This window comes from Microcaecilia unicolor, chromosome 5, assembly GCF_901765095.1.
Source record: "Microcaecilia unicolor chromosome 5, aMicUni1.1, whole genome shotgun sequence".
Classification (NCBI taxonomy): Eukaryota; Metazoa; Chordata; class Amphibia; order Gymnophiona; family Siphonopidae; genus Microcaecilia; species Microcaecilia unicolor.
Window position 1 is genome coordinate 238,375,294 of NC_044035.1, and position 24,836 is coordinate 238,400,129.

General features: G+C 42.7%; 1 protein-coding gene across 1 annotated transcript in view; it reads left to right on the forward strand.

The window, feature by feature from the left end:
* The window catches only part of GRAMD1C (GRAM domain containing 1C), a 429,857-nt gene that overhangs the window by 347,370 nt on the left and 57,651 nt on the right, over positions 1 to 24,836 (forward strand). The window contains exons 11-13 of the mRNA XM_030203917.1: positions 2,867 to 2,985; positions 3,523 to 3,665; positions 21,119 to 21,222. Coding sequence (XP_030059777.1) covers positions 2,867 to 2,985; positions 3,523 to 3,665; positions 21,119 to 21,222 — 366 coding nt within the window. The remainder of the gene's footprint in view (positions 1 to 2,866; positions 2,986 to 3,522; positions 3,666 to 21,118; positions 21,223 to 24,836) is intronic.

The window sequence follows — 24,836 nt, forward strand, 5'->3', positions numbered from 1 at the left end:
CTTATGTACTTATGTACCTCCGTGGTGGCGGTTTCGGCAGCGCAGCGTCAGGGAAGGGGGCGGCGTTTCCGACGTCTAGCCTTCCCTTCGCTGTGTTCCGCCTTCTTCTGACGTCATCATTGACGTCAGAAGAAGGCGGAACACAGCGAAGGGAAGGCTACAGACGTCGGGAGCGCCGCCTCCTTCCGTGACGCTGCGCTGCCGGAACCGCCACCACGGAGGTAAATCTAATATACTGAAACGCACCGTGCGTGGGTGCGATCAGTTTGTTTGTTTTTTTTTCTGCCCTCGCGATCCGTTTATTTTTCCCCGCCCTCGACGTCATGATGTTTGACGCGAGGGCGGGGCAGCGAGTCTTGGTCAGTGGCTTCACCACCACGAACTTACGAACCGTCTGGGAGTCTGAGTGACTTCAGAACGTTGTCCTCAGAACGTTGAGGGTGCCTTTTATTATATTAGATATGATGCAGCAGTTAGGGGGTAAATCTATAAAATTAGATGCTAACATTTAGGTGCCAGGTACAAACATAAACATTTAGCATAGTATCAGACATATGCACATAAGTACCAAAAATGTTTCCAAGCACTATTCTAGAAATGTGTGTATTTTACATAGTGTGTATTTGTCAGATAGGCATATGGTCATTCCATGTCAAGTGGTCTGATTTCAGAAAAGTGCCCTGCTGACCATCACGGATTTCGATGAAATTTTCTGTGAACATTCATACATGTCCCCAATGAACATTGGTAAAGTTTTATGTTCGCCGATGTAATACTTGCTGAGATATAGTAATCTGTTTGACCCCATACTGCAGCCTTCTATAATATGACCACCAGACCACTTGACATGGAATGACCCATATGAATAGGTGGAGTCTGAGCAAAGGGTGGGTGAGACTCACACTTCTTGCAGTAACTTATAGAATATTGCAAGTTACGCATTTATCTCTGGTATTTAGGGGCACACAATTACTCATTTCTGTGGCTGGTGTAAATAAATGCTTGCCCCTAACAGCCTACAAGCATATATACCTGGTTAGGATAATATTCTATAAAGGAAAGTAGTTACTTCCTTTTCTTTATACAATATTCTATAAAGGAAAGTAGTTACTTCCTTTTCTTTATACAATGAGCACCTAAGTAACATAGTAACATAGTAGATAACGGCAGAAAAAGACCTGCACGGTCCATCCAGTCTGCCCAACAAGACAACTCAGATATGCTACTTTTTGTGTATACCCTACTTTGATTTGTACCTGTGCTCTTCAGGGCACAGACTGTATAAGTCTGCCCAGCACTATCCCCGCCTCCCAACCACCAGCACCGGCTCTGGCACAGACCGTATAAGTCTGCCTAGCACTATCCCTGCCTCCCAACCACCAGCCCCGCCTCCCACCACAGGCTCTGGCACAGACCGTATAAGTCTGCCCAGCACTATCCCTGCCTCCCACCACCGGCTCTGGCACAGACTGTATAAGTCTGCCCAGCACTATCCCCGCCTCCCAACCACCAGCCCTGCCTCCCGATCTCGACTAAGCTCCTGAGGATCCATTCCTTCTGCACAGGATTCCTTTATGCTTGCCCCTAACAGCCTACAAGCATATATACCTGGTTAGGATAATATTCTATAAAGGAAAGTAGTTACTAACTACTACTACTATTTAGCATTTCTATAGCACTACAAGGCGTACGCAGCGCTGCACAAACATAGAAGAAAGACAGTCCCTGCTCAAAGAGCTTACAATCTAATAGACAAAAAATAAATAAAGTAAGCAAATCAAATCAATTAATGTGAACGGGAAGGAAGAGAGGAGGGTAGGTGGAGGCGAGTGGTTATGAGTCAAAAGCAATGTTAAAGAGGTGGGCTTTCAGTCTAGATTTAAAGGTGGCCAAGGATGGGGCAAGACGTAGGGGCTCAGGAAGTTTATTCCAGGCGTAGGGTGCAGTGAGACAGAAAGCGCGAAGTCTGGAGTTGGCAGTAGTGGAGAAGGGAACAGATAAGAAGGATTTATCCATGGAGCGGAGTGCACGGGAAGGGGTGTAGGGAAGGACGAGTGTGGAGAGATACTGGGGAGCAGCAGAGTGAGTACATTTATAGGTTAGTAGAAGAAGTTTGAACAGGATGCGAAAACGGATAGGGAGCCAGTGAAGGGTCTTGAGGAGAGGGGTAGTATGAGTAAAGCGATCCTGGCGGAAGATGAGACGGGCAGCAGAGTTTTGAATACAATGAGCACCTAAGTAACATAGTAACATAGTAGATAACGGCAGAAAAAGACCTGCACGGTCCATCCAGTCTGCCCAACAAGACAACTCATATGTGCTACTTTTTGTGTATACCCTACTTTGATTTGTACCTGTGCTCTTCAGGGCACAGACCGTATAAGTCTGCCCAGCACTATCCCTGCCTCCCAACCACCAGCACCGGCTCTGGCACAGACCGTATAAGTCTGCCCAGCACTATCCCCGCCTCCCAACCACCAGCACCGGCTCTGGCACAGACCGTATAAGTCTGCCCAGCACTATCCCTGCCTCCCACCACGGGCTCTGGCACAGACTGTATAAGTCTGCCCAGCACTATCCCTGCCTCCCAACCACCAGTCCCGCCTCCCACCACCGGCTCTGGCACAGACCGTATAAGTCTGCCCAGCACTATCCCCGCCTCCCAACCACCAGCCCTGCCTCCCGATCTCGACTAAGCTCCTGAAGATCCATTCCTTCTGCACAGGATTCCTTTATGCTTATCCCACGCATGTTTGAATTCTGTTACCGTTTTCATTTCCACCACCTCCTTCTCTGTTTTGTCATCTGAATGTGAAAAATTCTAGTAATCACTGGTTTAAATGTATTTATTTATTTCAATGGTTAGGCTTGACATTAACTCCCTGGGAGATGGAACCTGCTGGGAACCAGATGAGATCTCTGACCTATACTATAACGCTTCACAACCCAATTATTGGAAAATTCTCAAGAGCAACAGACAAGCAGGTATTCATCTCAGGTGCTCTGATTAAAGCACTAGTGTGTTCAATAAAACCATCTTTAGTAGTGGCTATAACAGCGAGTATTGAAAGTTAACAATGACCTGCATTTGGAGAGCTGTTTTGGAGTTCCAGCACTGGAGTAGTATATGCTTAGCTTATCATGATTAAAATGCGTTCTCAGAACTCTAAAGACCCAGAACAGAATTTAGAATGATGATGAAATCGGTTTGTCCTCCATGACACTAATAGAACTGCAGCTCTTGTATATTTAGTCACTTTCCAGTTCTCAGATTGGAACAGTCTACTGTTTCATAACAGAGAAAATATAACCCTGCCTAACATTCATACCTCTCATGTAGAATTCATTACTTTCAGAGAGGGTTCAGCAATTTGTAAACTGGACCCATAGAAGATGAGGAGCTTGTTAAAAAAATAAAATTATACCAAGTGTACCGGAATGTAACTCACCTTGAGCTACTACTGAAAAAGGTGTGAGAAAAATCCAAATAATATTTAAACTGTATTTTCTTTTTATTGGCAGATCTTATATAAAGAGAGCCAGGAAGGGCAGTATTATTTGGTAGAGACGCAAGTGATTACTCATGATATCCCTTACCATGATTACTTCTACAGTCAGCACAGATACTACATCATTCGCATGTCCAAACACAGATGCAGACTGCGGTGAGTCATTAGAGATCAGTATTGTATAGCTGGTAAAAAAATGTAACAAATCTGTCAAAACAGTGAACATTAAAACAAATTCAAAATCTGGAGTGCATTATGGAGCATTTCAGAAGTTATGGGTATAGATCTGGGTCGTGCATTTGACATCCTACCTTTCTGTGGTACAATCAAAATGATTTACAAATTATATACAGGTACTTTCCCTATCCCTAGTGAGCTCAGAATCTAAGTTTTATGTACTTGGGGTAATGGAAGGTTAACTGACTTGCTGAAGGTTGCAGGGAACTACAGTTGGAATCAAAACATAATTGATCTTACGAAAGGTAGCCTTTTGAATTCCATTTCTCATAATGCATGGGGCCTATACTCAAGAGATGGAAAGTCTTCTATCTCTTGGCTTCCACAAAGGAGGAATTCTACAGGATATCTAGACTGCCCCAACTTTACATTTCGTCCTTAGATTGTAAGCTCATTTGAGCAGAGAGTATCCTTCTTTGCTAAACTGTACAGCGCTGCGTAACCCTAGTAGCGCTTTAGAAATGTTAAGTAGTAGTAGTAGTAAATAAAATTTATCTTCAGTTTCATGCTCTGACTGGGGATTTGAAAACGAAGAGAAGATTCTCCTCAGATAAATATCCTTGATGGTTATCCTTTTGAGTTTATGCAGATTGGTTTGTGCCGGATCAAAGGAGCTCTTCCCAGTTTCTGGAACCTCCTTTAAAGTTACATGATATGAAATGGTGGTCAGCCATAGGAGCCAGTTGACTATCTTCTTTTGTGGCATTTAATAAAGAAAAAAAATCTTTTCTTGGTTTTACAGCCTGTTCACAGTTTCTCAGCTCAGATGATTACTACTGCCACTTTTTAGGTTTGGGGGGGGGGGGGGGGGGGGTTCCAAGCATAGGCATTTTTATTTGTTAAAATTTTAAATTTACTCTTTCATCACAGTTTTGTATTTTACTGAGGCACATTAAGGACTAGATTCAGTAAATTGTGCTCAAAATTATGAGCCAAAAAAATCTGTGCTCAGTGCTATTCTATAAAGGGCACTCTGAGACCGGCACCCTTTATAGAATAGCTTGTAGCACTGGGATCCGCATTAAACTTTGAGCGTGAGGATTTACACCAACTGAAACCAGGTGTAAATATTGGTGCATAAGTTAGGTGCAGATCCCCAATATTCTGTAATACCACACACACCTTTAGTGAACTCCCTTGACCCACTCATGCCCCCCTTAGCCACACCCCTTTTCAGTTGCACACTAAAAGATTTGTGTGTGGATCTTAGCAAGATCCATGCACAGCTCCTAATTGGAGCCAATTAACTGCAATAATTGGTTAATGCCCAATTATTGCAAGTTATCGGCTCGTTATTCGATTAAAATGTGTACACAACTTGGGTGCGCAGTTTTGGTTGCCGTATATAGAATCCGGGTGTAAATGTATCAATTTGCATTGATGCATTCTCTGCCAGTGTTGTCCTGGAATATGGGTGATACCTAGCATCATGTCTTTAATGATATTTTAGCCAATGATATTCTCTATACAGCTCAAACGTTATTCAAAGAAAATAATTTTTTAAATGCATGGATGCCAGCATTGGGCTTTGTGCTATTTTTAGGCACTCACTAACCCATCTGACTTTTTCTACTGGCAAATGCTTCTACTTATTCAAGCTTTAGGGCCTCAACAACACAGAACTTGAAAGAGGACAGAGTAGAATGACTAACAGTAGCCTAATATAACCAGGTTTTTTTTGTTCTTTCCAACCTGATGCATATTAGAAAGAAAATGTGTATAAGGGGTCAAGATTGTCTGTCTGTGGGAAGTGACATCACCTAGCTACATGGCTGCTTAATCCTCGAGCTCCTTCTAACTCTGAACATTTCCACTACAATAAGCTTTCCCAAGCAGCTCTTTTTGAAAAACTTTTTGGCTAACAGTTTGACTGAGCTATCCTACATTCTGATGGTGAGCAAGAAATTGCGGCCCAACCTGCAGATTTACGCATATAAATCAATGAGACTGTCGGGCCTTGAAACGGAGCAGATGGTGGCGGCAGGATGATTGTAGCAGTGATGAATGTGAGGGTGGCCTAGAACCTACTTTGCAGCAGATGCTTGCTACTAAAGTGGAGTTATGCACATGGATGACGGATTTAAAGTCGGCGAGCCTAAATGTCAAACGTGACTTGCATGCAGATGTGGAGGGCCTTCATAAAAAAATAGATGAAATGGGGCAGAGACTAAATGACTTTGAGGAACATGTTATAACTCACAATCAAGATGTGCTTGACTTACATAAGCACTGAGACACAATACTAAATATGAAGAATTGCTTTTAAAGGTGAAAGATGGTGACAATCTGGTGCGTAGGAACAATTTAAGAGCATGAGGTGTACCCAAGGGAGCTTGAGTGGAGGATGTGGAGGCCCTGGCGCAGTCTGTTTACCATCAGTTCATACGGGCCACACATCCAGGTCTTGACCCACAATCTATTGAATTTGAACGAGTTTGTTGCACCTTGAGGCCTCGGGCAGCAGATTGCCCCTGGGACATAATTGCTTGCTTTCTCCAGTTCCCACAGAAAGAGCATGTGCTGCAACCAGATTGGCAAGTGGGCCATATAATGCTGGAGGGGGCCAAAGTGGAATTATTTGCTGATCTGTCTGCTATCACCTTGTGCAGGGGATGTGATTTTCAAGATGTTAACATGCTGTCTCACCCAGCATAAAATTTGCTATTGCTGGCATTACTCCTTTGGTTTATCCTTTGCAGTGAACAATAAATTGATTAATGTCATGCAGCCTGTGGAGGCATAGCCGATTCTTGAAGATGCTAAATTTTGGTCAGAGGATGCATTGCATGGTGATCAGAAAAGGCGTCTGTAGCGTAATTCAGATGTGTAGTTGACCTCTTGTGAGTGGACTATGGTAAATCTGATAGAAAGCATCTGCACCAGTTTTTAAGTGATTGGGATCTTATTGATGTTTGACGGTTTCAAACACCCTTTAGGTAGAGATTATAGTTATCATTCTAAGGTGCATGATACATATTCTAGGATAGATATGTGGCTAATGGGGAAGGATTTGGTACACTCAGTACGTTCTACTATAAAAATATATGGTCTTGACAGATCATACTCCAGTGTCTATGGTCTTACCACCGGTGGAGACTCCTACAGGAAGACGATACTAGAGGCTTGATGATAGTATTTTTGTAGACCCCAAAATTCCCTACAGATTGAGACAGATTTAAAAGAATATTTTGAGTTTAATGAGATCCCTGAAGTGTCGCCAGATATTTTTTGGGAAGCTTTAAAAACTGTAATTCAGGTCAAGCTGATAGCATTGTGTACCCATCAAAGGCGGGAAAAGTCACGTAGGAAAGCTGATTTGCATCTCTAAAACAGGAATATTTTTTTAGACTGCCAATAGAGCAGGGAGATTATTTGCCCATAAACTGAAAAAGCAGCAACTCTGTACTTCTGTGTTTTGGATTCGGGACCATCTAGGAGCGGATTGCACTACATTAGATCAAATTCAGCAGACTTTCACTGATTTTTATAAAACTTTATATACTCCTGAGCTACAAACCCCACAGCCTGATATAGCTTATTATTTAGAGAGAGTCCAGCTGCCTCACCTGTCTTTGACTGAGGCAGTTTTAGTTATCTCTTCCCGTCACTGAGGAGGAGACGCGATGAGCTATACAGGATTTGCCAGTAGGGAAGGCACCCGGGTTGGATGGGTTCACCACAAAATTTTATAAACTCTATAAGGCTTACCTGGTGTGGCCATTAACTCAACTTTTTAATAGCTGGGAAGAGAAGGTGTGTTTTTCTGGAATCGTGGAGACTGGCGGGGAGTACGGTCCTTCTGAAGCTAGAGAAACTCCCAGATAGTTGTAGGTTGTATAGACCCATGTTCCTTTTAGATACAGACTACAAAATGAGTGGGAGATCCGATATTAGGACTGACTCTTGCTATATGGTACAAAGTTCACTCCAAGTTACTCAAGGGCAGAACTTATTTTTCTGCCACTTCTATTTGCTATGCTGATGGTTTTCCTCCTGGGCAAAATGATAAGACTTAAACTATTTGGGTGGGGAGTGGGTGTCGTACTTTAGGTCAATTGGTTGAAGATGAGGAGCTAATGCCTTATGATGGATTAAGAGAGGAATTTGGTCTTACACAGAGGGTTTTTTCCTGTATAGACAAGTGATAGGTTTTGTACGCTGTAAGGCCTGGAAAGAACTGTTGCTGGAAGAAACACTTCTTGAACAGGCAGTTCAGGGGGTTAGTGGAAGAAGAAGTATTAGGAGGTTCTATTGAGCTTTGGTTCTCCAAATCCCTTTATCAGCCAAGTACAAAGAAGCTTGGGAGAACTTCTTGGGAACTGTTTTTGCGATTCAGATTGGGAGAAGAATATATGTCACTTGTTATGAGTTTCTATAGAATCTAATATGGTATAGAATAGCTATAAAATGCTGTACCAATGGTATTATACACCAACTCATCTTAAAACTATATATGGTCAGGGAGACGATTTATGTTGGAGAAGATATGGTGAAAAAGGAACTTTTCTACATATGTGGTGGACCTGTCCCAAGGCCCAGGTTTTTTGGGACCAAGTGATGCAGTTGGTATTGGAAATTATGGGCATGCAGATTGATAAATCTATTGCTGGATGTCTGCTTAATTTTGGACCATCAACTTTACCACTTCTTAAGCAGAAGTTTGTTAATCAGGTTGTCACAGCTGGGTGCCTCGTTGTGGTGTTGGCGTGGAAAAGTCCTGGGGCACACTTTTGTATTAGCAAAACTGAATCATAATTATGTAATGTTCAAACTGACGGCTCTTAAGTGAAATAAGTCTTTCAAGCGAACCTGGGTCAATTATACTACATGGACTTCAACTGCTCAGCCCACAATAGCCTTGCTTTAATGTCAATGTGTTGGCTTGTGACTTTCCCTCTGTTTTGGTAGATCTGTTCTGTTAGGGGGAGATGGAGATTTCTTTGGTGGTTGGGGTTTTGAGCACTGGAATTATAACTTTTGATATAGTTCATGATGAAGAGTTACAGTATGTTATCAGCTGTGCTTTGGGGTGTATACTCTATTTTGTCTAAGATTTCTTATTGTTGCAAAATATAAATAAAGTTAAAAAAAAAGAATGAAAGTATGAGGACAAAATAAATCTCCAAAAATTTAACAGAACAAGACCAAATTTGGCATGATGAAAGAGACATTGGTTTGTAAAATGAGCCAGACTAGGACTTCCGGTGGAGCTGCCGGTCAAGATGGCCGTCGCGTTCTGAGCTCCTGAAGACGACGATCGGGGATCCCACCAGAACAAGTGCTACCAGCCCCTGAACTATGGTGGAAACGCTATTCCCGGGAAGCAGATTACGATCAAGTCTCTGAGTGCAGCGAGAGCCAATCGGAACGACCGGTGTGGGAAAACTCGGCGGAACCCTGCTCGCCCGTGCCCGCGTGGAACCGCGACCATAAGCAGCCGGAAGGTACCCCAGAGCGCCACTAAAGACCTGATGCTGGTGGCGGATTTAGAAGAAAGGTACTAAAGTCTTATTAGTGAGAGCCAGCATCGGAGGTGAGAACCGAAGGGGGACACAGACGGGTGAGGGAGTTGCGGAGCGCGGGCGAGAGAGAGGACCACGTGGAGCAGGGAGCATCGAAGTGCAGGGGAGCGAAAGTGAGACTGAAAGCAGGGAGGCCGACCGAACGGCTACCATACGCGCTCCTGTAATTGATCTGTACTCAGAAAAGCGGAAGGTATTACTAGCAGTGACCAGCAACAGTACAGAGCCGTGGCTCGCCCTTCGGCAGACAGTCGGAGCTCAAACAAGGGAGCATAGTGAGACTTGTTTTGAACAGACATAAAAAAAAAGAGGATCAGGCAAACTACAACTATACAGACATCTCCCTTCACCTCAGTTGACAAATCGGGACAGAGATACCTACTCCTGGTCAGCTAATTTGAATATAGGTGGCCCAATATATTTGTATGGCGACCAGAAGTACCAAGAAAGAGTCGGAAAAAAGTAAGAATGGGGGAGCAAAGATGGCGGACAAAAGCTCTCCGTCCTCACCATTGGTCAGTTCTGCCTGGGCTTCAGAAATTGTGGCAGAAGTTAAAAATGCTGTGGAGGACACTATGAATCATAAGCTCCAGCAAATTATTGATAAACTTGAAGGAATGGATCAAAGAATCACTACTTTTACCACTAAATTCCAGGAGGTCCAACAGCGATTGGGGAACGTGGAAACTTCCTCACATGAGGCCTCAAAGTCAATTGAGCATCTCCAAAAAACTATCTCAACATTGGAGGATAAAGTAGATGATTTGGAGAATCGTTCTCGAAGGAACAATCTCCGACTAGTAGGAATACCAGAATCTATTAGTGACGCGGAACTGAGGGGCTTTTTAGAGCCGCGGCTCGCTAAGATTTTGCCTAATTCAACTATGAATGGACCACTTAAGATTGAATGGGTACACCGTTTGGGACCGCGTAAAGAGGCCAATGCCAGACCTAGAGTGGTCATTTTGCGTTTACTCCATTATCAGCACAAGATGTATGTGTTAGCAGCTCTTCTGCAAGGGAAGACGTTGGAAATGGATGGCCATAAGATACTGTGCTTTCAAGACTATTCTACCAAAGTCTCACTCCAACGTAAACAATACTCACCAGTTTGTGGGCGGTTACACAAAATGCAGATCCGGTTCAGCTTATTATACCCAGCTAAACTGAGAATACAGCTCAACGGTACAGTAAAGTACTGTGACACTGTAGAAGCCGCCCAAGCATTTGTGGATCGACTGGAGGAGGATAGACCAAACGCTTCTGGAAACACCTGAACAGTGATCTAGAGGGAATGCTGAGAGCTTGGTGGAAAAGAAGGCGGAGGAGCAGAATTGGCAAGATGAGTCATGACTGTTTGTAGTTGAACTTATAGATTTGAAGTTATATTGTTGTTGGTTCAGTTTGTAAGGTAGCAGGGGGAAGGGAATTTATTCACTGATATATATTGATGAAACGGGTGGGATCCCGGATCTGGGGCACGGAAGTAGAGCACATGGGTGCTGCTAGGCAAGGGGGGAGGAGGGGGAGGGCAGAGGGGGGGACATTGAGGAACAAACATTTCATGGTATCCGGAGAACAGGAGACAGACGATAACATTTTAGATACGACATGGAAAGCATATTCTTGTAGAACACAGTTTAGTCACAGGTGGTGGGGGTATAGGCTGGGATACCCCTCCTGCCCGATTAGCGAAGATATTGGGATCCTGGGCCCTTGCATTAAAGATCATAAGTGATGACCCTTAAAGTAGCGACCTGGAACGTAGGAGGGATCTCCTCGCCGATAAAAAGACAGAAAATACTCCAAGCACTTCATAAGCAGCAGGTCTCAATAGCAATGCTTCAAGAAACATATTTAAATGCCATAGAACATGAGAAATTATGCCGCTGGTGGGTAGGCTCATATTATGAATCTCCGGCACGGGCTAAAAAAGCGGGGGTCATAATTTTGATTAAGAAAGGGGTTTATATTGTGACACACAAAATTATTGCTGATAAGGAGGGTAGATTTGTACTGGCACATTTAACAGTAGAGCGTCAATCAGTAGTTCTATGTAATGTCTATGCTCCTAATACATATAACAAGGGGTTCTATAAACAACTTTTGCGCCATTTATTTATTTTATTTTGTATTTTTTAGGTGGTTGTATGACTACTTTTAGGGGTTCACTTTGCTTTTTACCCCTATTAGGTAGGTGATATTTAGTATGTATGGTCATTCAGTTATTTTAGTGTTGTATATCTCTACCTATCTGTCCTATGCAGTTCTGTTGATATACATTTAGTGTTGATATTATTATTTTTTGTTGATATCATGTCTTGTATTAAAATTATTATTTTATTGCATGCATATTTAATCTGAATGTTTTTAACTGATATTGATTTGATATATTGTATTATGTTTTTAGATTTGATCTGTTTTTATTTTATATGATGTGATAGTTTTTTTTTACCCCTGACGCAGCCTGAGGGCGAAACATGGCCACTTCGGGTAACTTGTAATAAACCACTTCTTCTGTTACCCTCCTGTTCTATTTTTTTGTCTTTTTTGATCTGCTTTTTTTCTTTTGATTTACAAAAAAGTTATGCCTATTATAGATATCATTTATACAAGCATGCCAATAAAAGTGGAAGAATGTTGGCTAGATTAGCAAAGCCTCAGCAAGGCCCCTTTAAAATAAACACTTTGTACTCAGCTAAAGGAACTTTAGAAAACGAGGATATTCAAATTAACAAAATCATGCAAGAATACTATAAGAACTTATATGCCATCCCAGATCCACCCCCGCTAGACAGTGAGACATATTTGGATGGGCAGGATCTTCCACGCATAGATATACAGAGTCTAGACATGCTAAATGCTCCCATAACAGTAGAGGAAGTCGCATGGGCTGTACAACAGGGGCCATTGGGGAAGGCTCCAGGCCCGGATGGGTACAGAGGAGAGTTCTACAAATTATTAAAAGAAGAAATAGTAGCACCTCTTACCTCAATGTTTAATACCATAGTGCAGGAGAAACAAATGCCCGCCTCTTTAAGAACAGCATAGATCATAGTGATCCCGAAACCAGGGAGGGATATTCAGAAACCTGAATCTTATAGGCCAATATCATTGCTTAACTATGAGGCTAAATTATTCGCTAAAGTCTTAGCAAATCGCCTATCTCGAATACTGCCAGATATTATTGAGGAATCTCAGGTGGGATTTGTACAGGGCAGAACTATTACCAAAAACATGAGAGAGATTTTGGCGACCTTGGAGAAGGTGTCTACACAAGCCACGCCGTCGGTATTAGTTAGTTTTGATGCTGAAAAGGCGTTTGACAGGGTAGTGTGGGGTTTTTTATTTGGAACTTTAGACGCCTATGGTATAAAGGGATTTTTTCAAGAAACGATTCGAGCTTTATACTATTTACCACAAGCTCAGGTGTGGGTTAATGGTATTCTGTCTTCTCCCTTTCCCATATATCGGGGAACTAGGCAGGGCTGCCCACTGTCGCCCTTAATATTTCTTCTGGCTTTAGATCCATTAATAAGAAATATCCAGCAGACACCCGATGTACAAGGTGTTCAGATGGGAACAGAAACTTTCAAAATAGCAGCTTTTGCTGATGATTTATTAGCCCATGTAATCCACCCAGCAGCATCATTGACGGCTCTCTTAGAGTGTATGACAGAATATGGTGACTTCTCTGGATTTAAGCTCAACCTAGAGAAGTCTGAAATTTTGCAGAGGGAGGGAGACCAACTAAGAGATAGGCTGAGGGGATTACCATTAAAGTGGGCAGAGGAACCTTTTAGGTATCTGGGAATTCGTCTGACAATGGACACCACCAAACTTTATAAAATTAATATAGAAAAGCAATTTCAGGATACTAGACGTTCTCTTGAAAGATGGAACCATCTACCGATATTATTAATAGGGCGAATAAACCTATTTAAAATGATCATATTCCCAAGATGGCTCTACCTCTTGCAGGTACTGCCAATACATTTGGTCAGTAAAGATTTACGACAGCTGGATAGAATCTGTCGGGGATTCCTATGGGGGTGGGGAAGAAATCCAAAATGCGTTTTGAATATCTGAATGATGGATGGGCACGGGGTGGACTGGGATTACCTTGTATTAAACGGTACAATCAGGCATGCCTTTTGAGACATCTTAGGGACTGTGTAACACAACTCAATATACACCAATTAGTTGGGAGCGGACACTATTTAGGCCTTGGCATCTGAACTTACCACTTAGTGTTCGGAACAGCGTACTCCTTCAACCCCTGCGAAGTGCTTGGAGATTTCTTATGCAGTCTTGGAAATATAACCCCAACGTTAGTGATCAGCTCCCACTGCAAGGGAATGGGGATTTCCCACCGGGGCTGGAGAAGGGATTATTTGAGAGATGGTCGGCACAGGGTATCACTTTGCTAGAACATTTAACGAATGAAGAGGGTGTCCTGTACAGCTTTCCGGACCTGCAGCAGAGATTCTCTTTAGCCACTAAAGATTATTACCAATATCTGCAATTACATCACTATTGGTACAGTATGGATCAAAATGCACTGGGCACAAGGTTGGGCTCTAGGCTTCGAGATTTTTTGAAAGGGGATGCATATGGACAGGTGTCAATATCGAGTTTACATAAAGTGTTGGAAGCTCTTAGCCCTCCCCGTGTCTACGAGACACTTGAGAAGTCATGGAGCAAAGATTTGGGATACGAGCTGAAAGGAATAAATTTTGCAAAATTGATAAAAGATATACCAAGACAAGTGGGAGGGGCGGAGCTGCAGGAGAGTCAATACAGGGTAATTCACAGGGGGTACATATCACAATCACAAGCAGTAAGGGCAGGATGGATATCTGATACTCAATGTCCTAAGTGTCATAGAGATAATAATACTTTTTTGCATGCATTTTGGCGATGTGATCGAATAAAGCACTTTTGGGAAATGTTACAGAAGTATCTTGAACAACTATTGGGACATAGAATGCTTCCCTCTTGGAGGGGAGTGCTTTTGAATAAAAGCAATGCTTATGGGATCTCAGACAAAAATCAGGAGTTATTCTTATGTAAGGCCTATGCAGTGGAGAAAAAAATGTATATTCAGACATTGGCTGCAAGCTGAGCCACCCTCCTTTTGGTATTGGAGAAATAGGCTCCATGAGCTAATGCTCTGGGAGGCTAGGGAGACTTAACGGTAATCCAAAGAAAAGGAAGATATTTGTCAATATATGGTCTACATATTTACAGCATAAGGCTAGAAGTGCAGTGCTTAACAAATTGGATACGTCCTAGACGGTGAGACATCTAGCAGATATTGGCTCCAGAGTTTGGACTGGTCAAGATCTGTAACAGATATAGCTAGTATTATTACCATGGAATAAGTAGACAAAGGTATAAGAGCAAAATAAGGGAGGGGGGGGGGAATGTAAAATAATGATGATAATGTTAGACTTGATGCATATGTACAATTTTGATATGACTGAATATTTACACAGTGTTTGATTTTCTTGGTTTTGTTTGATATGATATATCATCAATAAAAACCGTTAAAAATTAAAATGAGCCAGACTAGACTGGGTTCCAGATAAAATAAGCTTCTCTGTGGAAATGGATAATGCAGACACACTTGGTAAGCCGTCTCCTTAGGCTGCCTGGCCAGAACCACCTTCTCTAGCTTGACTGCACTGTTTTTAGCTTAGGAGGTCTGCAGACAAAGATATGGTAAAATTCATATTCAGCTCAACCGATTTCTAAAAGACTAAATGTCAAATATAAGTTATATACAGCTTTTGCATTTGAAAAGCCGCAATTACCACACCACTTAGTAGTTTTGGAGTCTGTCATAAAAAGAGCAAAACCTCCTAAATCTACTTCCCAGTACCCCTCTGGGAAGGATTATAACTGGACACTGGAGGTATAAAAGTGTTTTCTGGCACATATAGCTGCACACCAACTTCAAATATTACATTTTCAGCATTCTCAACTTTATCAAGCATTGTATACTCTTTCATCCTCTTCAACTGATTCTGCACGCATTTTTCTCAACAAAATTGGGGAGTTCACTATTCATCTGATCTGAAACACCTATGACATTTATGAGACCATTTCCCGAATACCAGCAGTCTCTATAGCAGCTCAATGAGTGGCATGGCTCAGGGCATTGGGATTACTTAAGGATCTCCACGATAGACTCGCTGATGCTCCCTGTCAAGGAGATGGTCTTTTTGGAAATAAAGTCAATGATACAGTTTCTCAAGTAACATATAACTCTACCATCATTAAAGAGCTTTCTGCTCCTTCATCAGATACCAACTCAAATTACAGGAGATCTAACTTTTAAGTGCTCCAGGAAGTCTTATGTATTATAAAAAGAGGTATCAGCCATACACATGACAACCTCCTCAGTCTTCCTTTCAATGGCACAGACTACATGAACACGAAACTCTGTCCTCAACTGCAGTATCAAACTCAAAGAACAGCCTTCATTTTTGACAATTACCCAATAGGAGGCTGCTTATGCCATTTTTTCCAAAGCATGGCACAACATCATAATGGACAAATGGGTACTAAAATCAGACAGTGGGTACAAAATAAATTTTTTATACCTTCCTACCTATCACCACCACTGACCAACACTCAAACTTCTCAACAATTGAGCATCTTACAGGAAAAAATTCAGTCTCTTCAACCATTCCATAGAACTTGTCTGTCTTCACAGGGCCGGTCTTAGCAATTGCGGGGCCCTGTGCAGATCAATTCGGTGCCCCCCGTCCCACCCAGCCTCGCCCCTTATTGACAAGATGTGTTTTAAACATTTTGTTATTTCAAATAAAGACAAATCAAGCAAAACTTATACAGAAAAACTAATTCAAACATGCACAATGCTATCATAGGAAACCATTGGGTTTAAAAAGCAAAGTCATGTGCATGTAAGGACTGGATAAATGAATTAAAACAAATCCCCTTAATATGTAATACTTGGTAGCAGTAATGGAACAGTGATTTAATATTCACATAGCAAGCAGCCTGAGCCAAGAGATTTATTTTCCACTGAACATAATTAACTTTGTATGAACTTGGCTGCTAATAGTGTGCTGAACTGGACAATGTTGGTACATTTAGACTGCCTCTGGACAGTTCTGCACAAAGGAAACCCTCATTATTCAGTACCTTCCCTATGAAATAATAGTAATAAAAAAAAAAGACAAGTGCATTTTTATAATGTACCACTGCATTCCACAAAGCAAAAGAGGCAAGTTCCCATATGCCATCTTTTTTTCTTTTGATGTACGCACAGGAAAAAAAAACTTTAAATGCTCCCAGGTTTCAATCTAATTCATGTTTAATGTGGGATAAAATGCCATAAATAAATACATAGAAACTCTGAATGTTGAGCATCTGATTCTCATAACATGATGTCTGTTTAGTGGCCCTTTACTAGGAGAAAAAAAATCTGTGCATGAATATAATAGTACTATGGTGTCCTTTTAACCAGCCCCTCCAAATGACATAGATATTACCTTGATTTTTTTACAGTATCCTCTCCTCCCCCTTCCTTTAACCAGCCCCTCCAAATGACACAGATATTGCCTTGATTTATTTTTTACAATATCCTCCCACCTACCTACCTATTCCAGACCTCCTCCCTGCTCCCCCGAGCCGCAGGGTGCCCTCCTAGCACATACATGAAGCCACCCTGGTGGCCTAGTGGAGTCTTCGGGGCAGGAAAGATCCCCAGTCTTTCCTGCCTGCTGCTGCCGCTGACCCTCGTGCTGCCGTATCTTCTTTAAAATGACTGCTGAGACTTCCAACAGCGGCCTTGTAAGACTTCAGCGGAAGTCTCGTGAGACCGCCGCTGGAAGCTTCGGCAGCCATTTTTAAAGAGCAATGCAGCAGCAAGAGGGTCAGCGCCGGCAGCAGGCAGGAAAGAGTGGAGATGTTTCCTGCCACAAAGACTCCACTAGACCACCAGGGTAGCTTCAGGTATGTGCTGGGAAGGACACCTTGTGACTCGGGGCAAGAGAGGAAAGAGTCAGATCGCGGCAATAGAAGGGAGTGCCGCAGGGCCCCTGGAAGCGTGAGGCCCTGTGCAGCCGCCCCTGTCTAAGACCGGCCCTGCCGCCTCAGGAGTGCCATCTAGGATTTTATGTCCATTGCCGCTTAATACCCAAGAAATTAAGGGGCCTAAGACCCCCATCCTCAATCTCAGAAATCTCAATTGTCATATTAAGAGAAAAATTCAAGATGCACTCCCTGCAGCCCATGTTGCCACTACTGTCTTAGCACAACTAGAATCTCTGGACCTCAAAGATGCTCATACATACCCATTCATCCCCAGCATTGGAAATACCTTTCTTTTCTTCTGTATACCAACCAATTTCAGTACAAAGTCCTACTGTTCAGCCTTTCCCCTGCACCCAGAGTATTTATGAAGTGCTTAGCAGTAGTAGTAGCAGCATATCACAGGAAAGAAGGTAGCATTTGCATTTCCCTACATGGACGAATGACTCATCTCTATGCAGTTGAAGCAGGACATTGAAATCCATACAACTAACTATTTCATCCCTCTCTCCCCTGGATTTCATCATCAATATGGAGAAGTTAAACCTAGTTCCAACTCATACTTTATAGTTCATAGGTACCAATATAGACACAGTCCATGCAAAGGCCTTCCTTCCTCTCAGTCGTTGCATTACAATCCAGCTGTCACCTCTCAACATCTCAACCACTAAATTTTCAGCAAAACAGCTCCTCTAGATGCTGGGCTACATGGCAGCCTCCTTGACTGTTCTGTCAACCAAGTACCACATGAGACCACTTCAATGGGGTTTCAAAGTTCAGCAGCCCCAATTCACACAATCTTTTCAATACAGGTCATCTATTTCACCTCAGATCAAGAAAGCACTGCATTGGTGGAAAATTTCAAAAATCTTACTAGCTGGTGCCTCTTTCAGATCCCCACCCCCAGACCTTATATTGATTTTTTTTTTTACAGTATCCTCCCCTCCCCATCCATTTAACCAGCCCCTCCAGATGGCACAGATATTACCTTGATTATATTAATGGCAGATGCCATCCCCTAGGTATGGAGGGCACTTCTTCAAACGTACCGCAAACAGAGAACTTGGACTCTGCAGAAACAAACATTCCACATGAAGATTCTCAAGCTAAGAGCAGTCTACCTTGCGTTTTCCACTTTCAAACACCTAATCCAAGGCAAAACTGTACTTCTCCACACAGACAACCAAGTCACAATTTTCTGTATAAACAAACAGTGGAGAATGGGATCTCTTCCCCTTTAACAAGATGCTCATTGGATTTGGCACTTAGCTCTTCATCTCCATACCAGACTAAAAGCAGTTTATATTCCAGGAATTTAGAATATATTAGCAGACAAACTAAGCAGGATTCTACTCCCTCACAAGTGGTCTCCCCCCCCCCCCCCCCCCCCCCCCCCCCACCAAGTAATTCATCAGATTTTTCAACATTGGGGAACTCCAAAGATAGATCTTTTCACCTCACAAGAAAATGCAAAGTGCACTCTATTTTGTTCCAGAATTTTTGCAACAAACAGCATCTCATCACAGACACTTTCACCATTCCATGGACAAAAATCTCCTCTATGCCTTTCCTCCTATTCCTCTCATCCCAAAGGTAATTACAGACTGCAGACGTTCATATCACCCCATCAAGCCTCGCCAGCCATGATATCCATGGCGCTCACATCTGACCATCAACAAGCCAGTACCTTTGAGGACCGACCCAGCTCGTCTCAATAGGAAGGTCATCTTCTGCACCTCATCATTGCAACATTATCATTCACAGCTTGGAGACTCAACGGTTCTTCACAGACCATTTTCCACCCTTAATCTAGCAGATCCTGAAAGTGCAAATAAACGTGCCTGTGTGAATGGCAGTGTTGCGCGACGAGCGAAAAAAGAGCGGGGCGGAGCCTGAGGAGAAGCACAATTTCAGGGCAGGTACTAGCAGGCAACGCTAATCGCTGCCTCCCGGATGGCCATACCCAGAGCCGCAGGAGAAAAGGCAGGTACAGCAATGAAGGATGTTGGATGGGAGGGCCTGGAAGGAAAGTGAAGTCAGAGTTGAGGCACACCGCGCGAGGCCCTATGCGGTCGCCTCAGCCTAAGACCGGCCCTGCTAGTCGCTATTGCTAGTTCCACCTCTTCCTCCCGAATAGGAGCATTCAAAAAATCTTTGTCTGCTTGGTTGAGCTTAGGAAAAGACACATTATCAAAATTCAACTGTCCTTGCAGCCCTTGACTGGGAGGGGAGACATAAAGTTTTTTATAATAGTCATAAAAAATATCTATTGCTTTATCCGAATGAACATACACTCCTCTATCATCTTTAAGCATTATAATTTTCCTGGCTCCACCTTGTGGGCGAATCAATCTGGCTAATAAGCAGCCTGCCTTATTACCATGTTTGTACAACTTGTACCTATAATAAGTGAGATTTAAGGGCTCGCCCATGCAAGCATTCATTAAGTGCCGTCTGCAAACCTAGTAACTGCTGTTTATGTTCCTCTGCATGGGTCTATCCATATTACTTCCTAGCTTTACATATTTGTGAGCGCAATCACAATATCTCTCTATCCCTCGCCTTTTTAATAAAGTAAGAATAGCTTATAATTTCACCTCTCAACACCGCCTTCGCAGTTTCCCAATATAAGAGAATTACAGTGCTCAAATAATTTCCAGCATTTTAAAAGCTTTTCTCTAAACACTAAGTTATTTTGCAACTCTAACGGGAACACCCATCGGCATCTATCATTGGACACAGAACCCACCACCCAGTCCATACACACCCATGCATGGTCTGAGATAGGGTATGGTCCTATCTCCGCACCCAAGGCTGATCCAAACAATTGACGCGATATTAAGAGAGAGTCTATTCGGGCCTGAGTGGAGTGTGCCCTCGAGGGATGAGTATAATCTCTATCCATCAGATGTAACACTCTCCAAACATCAACCAAATCAAACAGTTGTCCCATGCGGAGTAACCCTTCTTAAAATATATTTTTTAAAAAGAAAGAAATAATCCCATGAGGCTTGCTCTGTATGTTTTTCCCACCGTGCCCCCTCCACCCACTGCCACCATAATGCTGGCCCCCCTATCCCTGATGGGCTCTTTCAGTGATTCAGATGTATATTTTTGATTCAGATTTGTATTTCATTGTCTTTGCTGTGAATTCTACTGTGAAACCTACTGACTGATTATACAGCTTTCTTAATAGTTATGTGTACTACTAACTAATATCTCTCTGTTGGCGCTGACATCCTTATGTTTTGATGTATTACAGTTGGCCTGATTTTATTATTCTTTACAAACCATCACCACCTGCCTTCTCTCCTCCAGCCCAAAGAGATGCAAAGAGGCAACACATACATATGCACTCAGAGAAGCTATGCTTCATATGTTTTCACCACTTGTTTTAGTACATCTTTTTACTGCACAAAATGTATTTTACAAAGCACAACAGTGCTTAAAAAATTCTTAAACAAGGAGGGGATTGCTAGAAAAACATTTAAACATTTTGTAAATATGAAATTCTATTCTAATGGGAACATAGAGAACTAGCTATTGCTATTCAGTTCTTTGTGAGTAAACTGAATAACAAAGACTCATTAGCATAGCAGAGTTTAAAATTTAGGAGGTCCTAATTCTGATTTCCTAACTTTACCTTACTATATTAACTCAAGAATGTGATGAATTAAGTTTTTTCTCCCCTATAGGCACTAAGTAGAAAAATCCTGTAGGACATCTGGCCCGTGGTCTTCACTGCCCTATCTCAATAGTTTCCATTCTATATCTAACCTCTTCCAGAATCTCCAGTGAGCTGATATACAACAAAAATCCTTGGGGATTGATCAAGACCTTCATTGAAAAGAATTCCTGGAGTGGACTGGAAGGTTACTTCAAGGATTTAGGTTTGTCTTTTGTTCAGAATGTGTTTCATTTTTTACATAGTATGTTTGATTGTTTATTTATAATTTTCAATTTAGGAAGAAACTGAGGCCCAGATGATCAAAAGCAAACGCCGGCGCTAGTGGCTGTTAGTGCCATCCTATCGCCGGCGTTTGCTACCGCCCCATGATTAGAGCCCTCGAGCGCGTGAAACAACGTGCTTGAGGGCTCTTTGCGCAAGTAGCATGTAAATGCATGCTAAACAGGGCATTAGGTATTCCTCCCCAATGATCAGCGGCCAGCGTGCTAAAATTTGGGTTGCTGGCTGCAGCAAACCCTACACCAGCTCCGAGCTGGCATTAGGGTTTGCCGATCATTGGGGAGGAATGGTGAGCCCTGTCCAGCATGCAGTTGCATGCTGGCAGACCCCCGTTCCCCCCCCAAATCAAACCTGTCACCTGCCAACAGGGGGCTGGAGGTCCGACGGACCTCCGGTCCCCCCCTCAACGATCCCCCCCCCCCCCCTCCCAGGTTCAGGGAGGCCTAGAGATCCGGTGGGTCTCCAGCCCTCCCAAACCCCCAGAAAATGTCAAGTGGGAGGGTGGGAGAGGTTTTGGCTGGTGGCCACTTGACATTTTCTGGGGGTTTGGGGGGGCTGGAGACCAACCGGATCTCCAGGCCTCCCTGAACCTGGGGGGGTGGGATCATCGGGAAGACCGGAGGTCCACCGGACCTCCAGCCCCCGTTGCTCGGAGCAGGGGTAGACAGGGCCTGGTGGTCCCATGGACCTCCAGCCCTGTTGATCATGAGGGTTTGACAGGTTTGGGCTTTTGACAGCCCCGACCTATCAAACAAGTGCGGGAGGATTACAATTCGCCCGCACTTCTACCCCATGATCAGAGATAATTGCGCTGCTTAAATTTGCATGATCTACAAAATAGCAACGTACACTTCTAAGTTGCTGAGTTTTCTCCATTGAATTTTCCCATATGTATCTGTAAAATGGCGTCCCCTGCTGCACATGCTAGCAAATACATATACACTCCCACTGTTGTTTTAGGAAAGTTCAAGACAAGACCTGGTGACCAATAATGGCCCCAGGAGACCTGTGGGGCAGTCTCATTGTCTTTCTGGGATGTTTTTCTGCTACTCCACCTCTCTACCCAGGCTCAGGACAGAGGGGAAAGAGAATTAGGGAAGAGCTGCATGCTTAAAGAACAAATAATTTTAAAATTTCTATTCCATTTTTCTTTTCTTTACTTTATTATCCGCAAGGAACTCCCCTCCCCCCCTAATTTAGACGGCGTTGGCATTTGCAGCCTTCATTACTTATTGCTGTAACAGCAATAAGTAAAGAAGGCTGAACATGCCAACACCATCTAAATTGGAGGGGGGGGAAGGAGTTCCTTGAAACAGCCTAAGGCGAAACATAGCCTATGTTGGACTACAGAATCCCCTGACTGAGAGCCCTCACATTCATCTAAAGATGAGTATTTTTGTCTAAGTTTGCATTAGTGAATAATGGCAATGATAAATTGCAGATTATAAAGTAAAGAAAAGAAAAATGGAATAGAAAATTTAAAATTATTTGAAATCAGAAAATAAATTGCAGACCAATGAGGAGATGGATATAAGTACATAAGTAATGCCATACTGGGAAAAGAGCAAAGGTCCATCAAGCCCAGCATCCTGTCCCCGACTACGGCCAATCCAGGTCAAGAGCACCTGGCAAGCTACCCAAACGTACAGACATTTTATACAAGTTATTCCTGAAATTGTGGATTTTTCCCAAGTCCATTTAGTAGCAGTCTATGAACTTGTCCTTTAGGAAACCGTCCAACCCCTTTTTAAACTCTGCCAAGCTTAACCGCCTTTACTACGTTCTCCAGCAACGAATTCCAGAGTTTAATTATGCGTTGGGTGAAGAAATATTTTCTCCTATATGTTTTAAATTTACTACACTGTAGTTTCATCGCATGCCCCCTAGTCCTAGTATTTTTGGAAAGTGTGAACAGACGCTTCATATCCACCTGTTCCACTCCACTCATTATTTTATAAAGCTTACTGATTTAAAGTCCGATTCAGTGAGTGGCACCACTGAGGTCAGTGATTAAACAGCAGTTAACAGGAGGTGAATATCCTATATAATAAAACACACCTCCAACATTCTGAAGCTGACTGCATGGCTGAGGCATTCTTGCTCTCTGTATCCATCTCCTGAATTGACATCATGTACTTCCGGGTTTCTCACAAGCAGAAGTGACCAACCACACGAGGTTTCTCGACTTCAGAATGTTGGAGGTGCATTCTATTAAATAGGATTGGTCAGTTCCTTGAAGCACAGCCAGAGCTCAGCGTCCTGCACAGTAACGCTCAGACACCAGAGAGAGAGAGGGAGGGAGGGAGGCCTGACACCAGAGGGGGGGGAGGTATCTCTGTCACACACACTCTCTCTCTCTCTCACACAGTCAATGTCTTTCTCTCTCTCACTCTCACAGACTGTATCACATTCACTCTCTATGTGTCACACAGTCACTCACACACTCTCTTGGTCTCATACACTCAGTCTCACAGAGAGTCTGTGTCTCACATACACTCTCTCTCTCTCGCACACACTGTATCTGGGTGAAGCACACTCTCTCTCTCACACTGTGTCTCACATGCGCACTTGCACACACTCTCATTCTCACACACACACTCTCTCTCACACAGACACACTCGCACCCAGACTCACTCTCTCTCACACACACACACACACTCGCACATTCACTCTCTCTCTCAAACACAGTCACTCTCACATACACTCTCTCAAACATACACACTCCGAGGAAAACCTTGCTAGCTAGCGCCTGTTTCATTTGTGTCAGAAACGGGCCTTTTTTACTAGTATATATATATATATATATATATATATATATATATATATATATATAACATGATTAAGACCTCCTGATAGAGACTAGTGACTTATGCGAAGTAATACTGCTTAAAGAACAAGACATTTCTAAATAGACAGAATGCATTTGGAAATGTTCACAACCTTGAGGATACCCCCAATGAAGTTTGATGGTGGGCTGGTGGGGATAGATGCCATTAGGTTAACACACACTGCTCAGCAGTGTCATGGCCCCGCATGGGACGATATTTGGCAGCTCTCCTTCAGCTCACTAGAATCCAAACCGGCCACAGCTTAAAAATTAAAGAAGATTACTGCTCTATATCAACAGATCCTTTTCTTAATTACCATTGGAACTGAGCATATCCCAACCTGGATGTCTCAGTTCCAATCTCTATATTCTATGTAAAATGAGTCACTTTATTTATATTGTTCAGTTTTATTTGTTAGCTGCCTCAAACACTAATAAGGAAAGAAGCTGGGTAGAAATGCTTGTTTAAATAAAATTAAATTTTGTAATATTGTGCATGAATGTAGGTAAGCTCTAACATGCACTAGCACCTCTCCTTTTGAACCCCACTTTTTTATATTCAGCTGAATACGAATAATGAAAAATATTCAGCCAAATATCAATAATGGGCATTGAGCTTTAACATAACAAATAATAAAAGAAGCAATGTGAAATCAGGGATCATGTTTATTTCAATAGGATTTAGCACAGTAGAACCCTGGATTATTTGT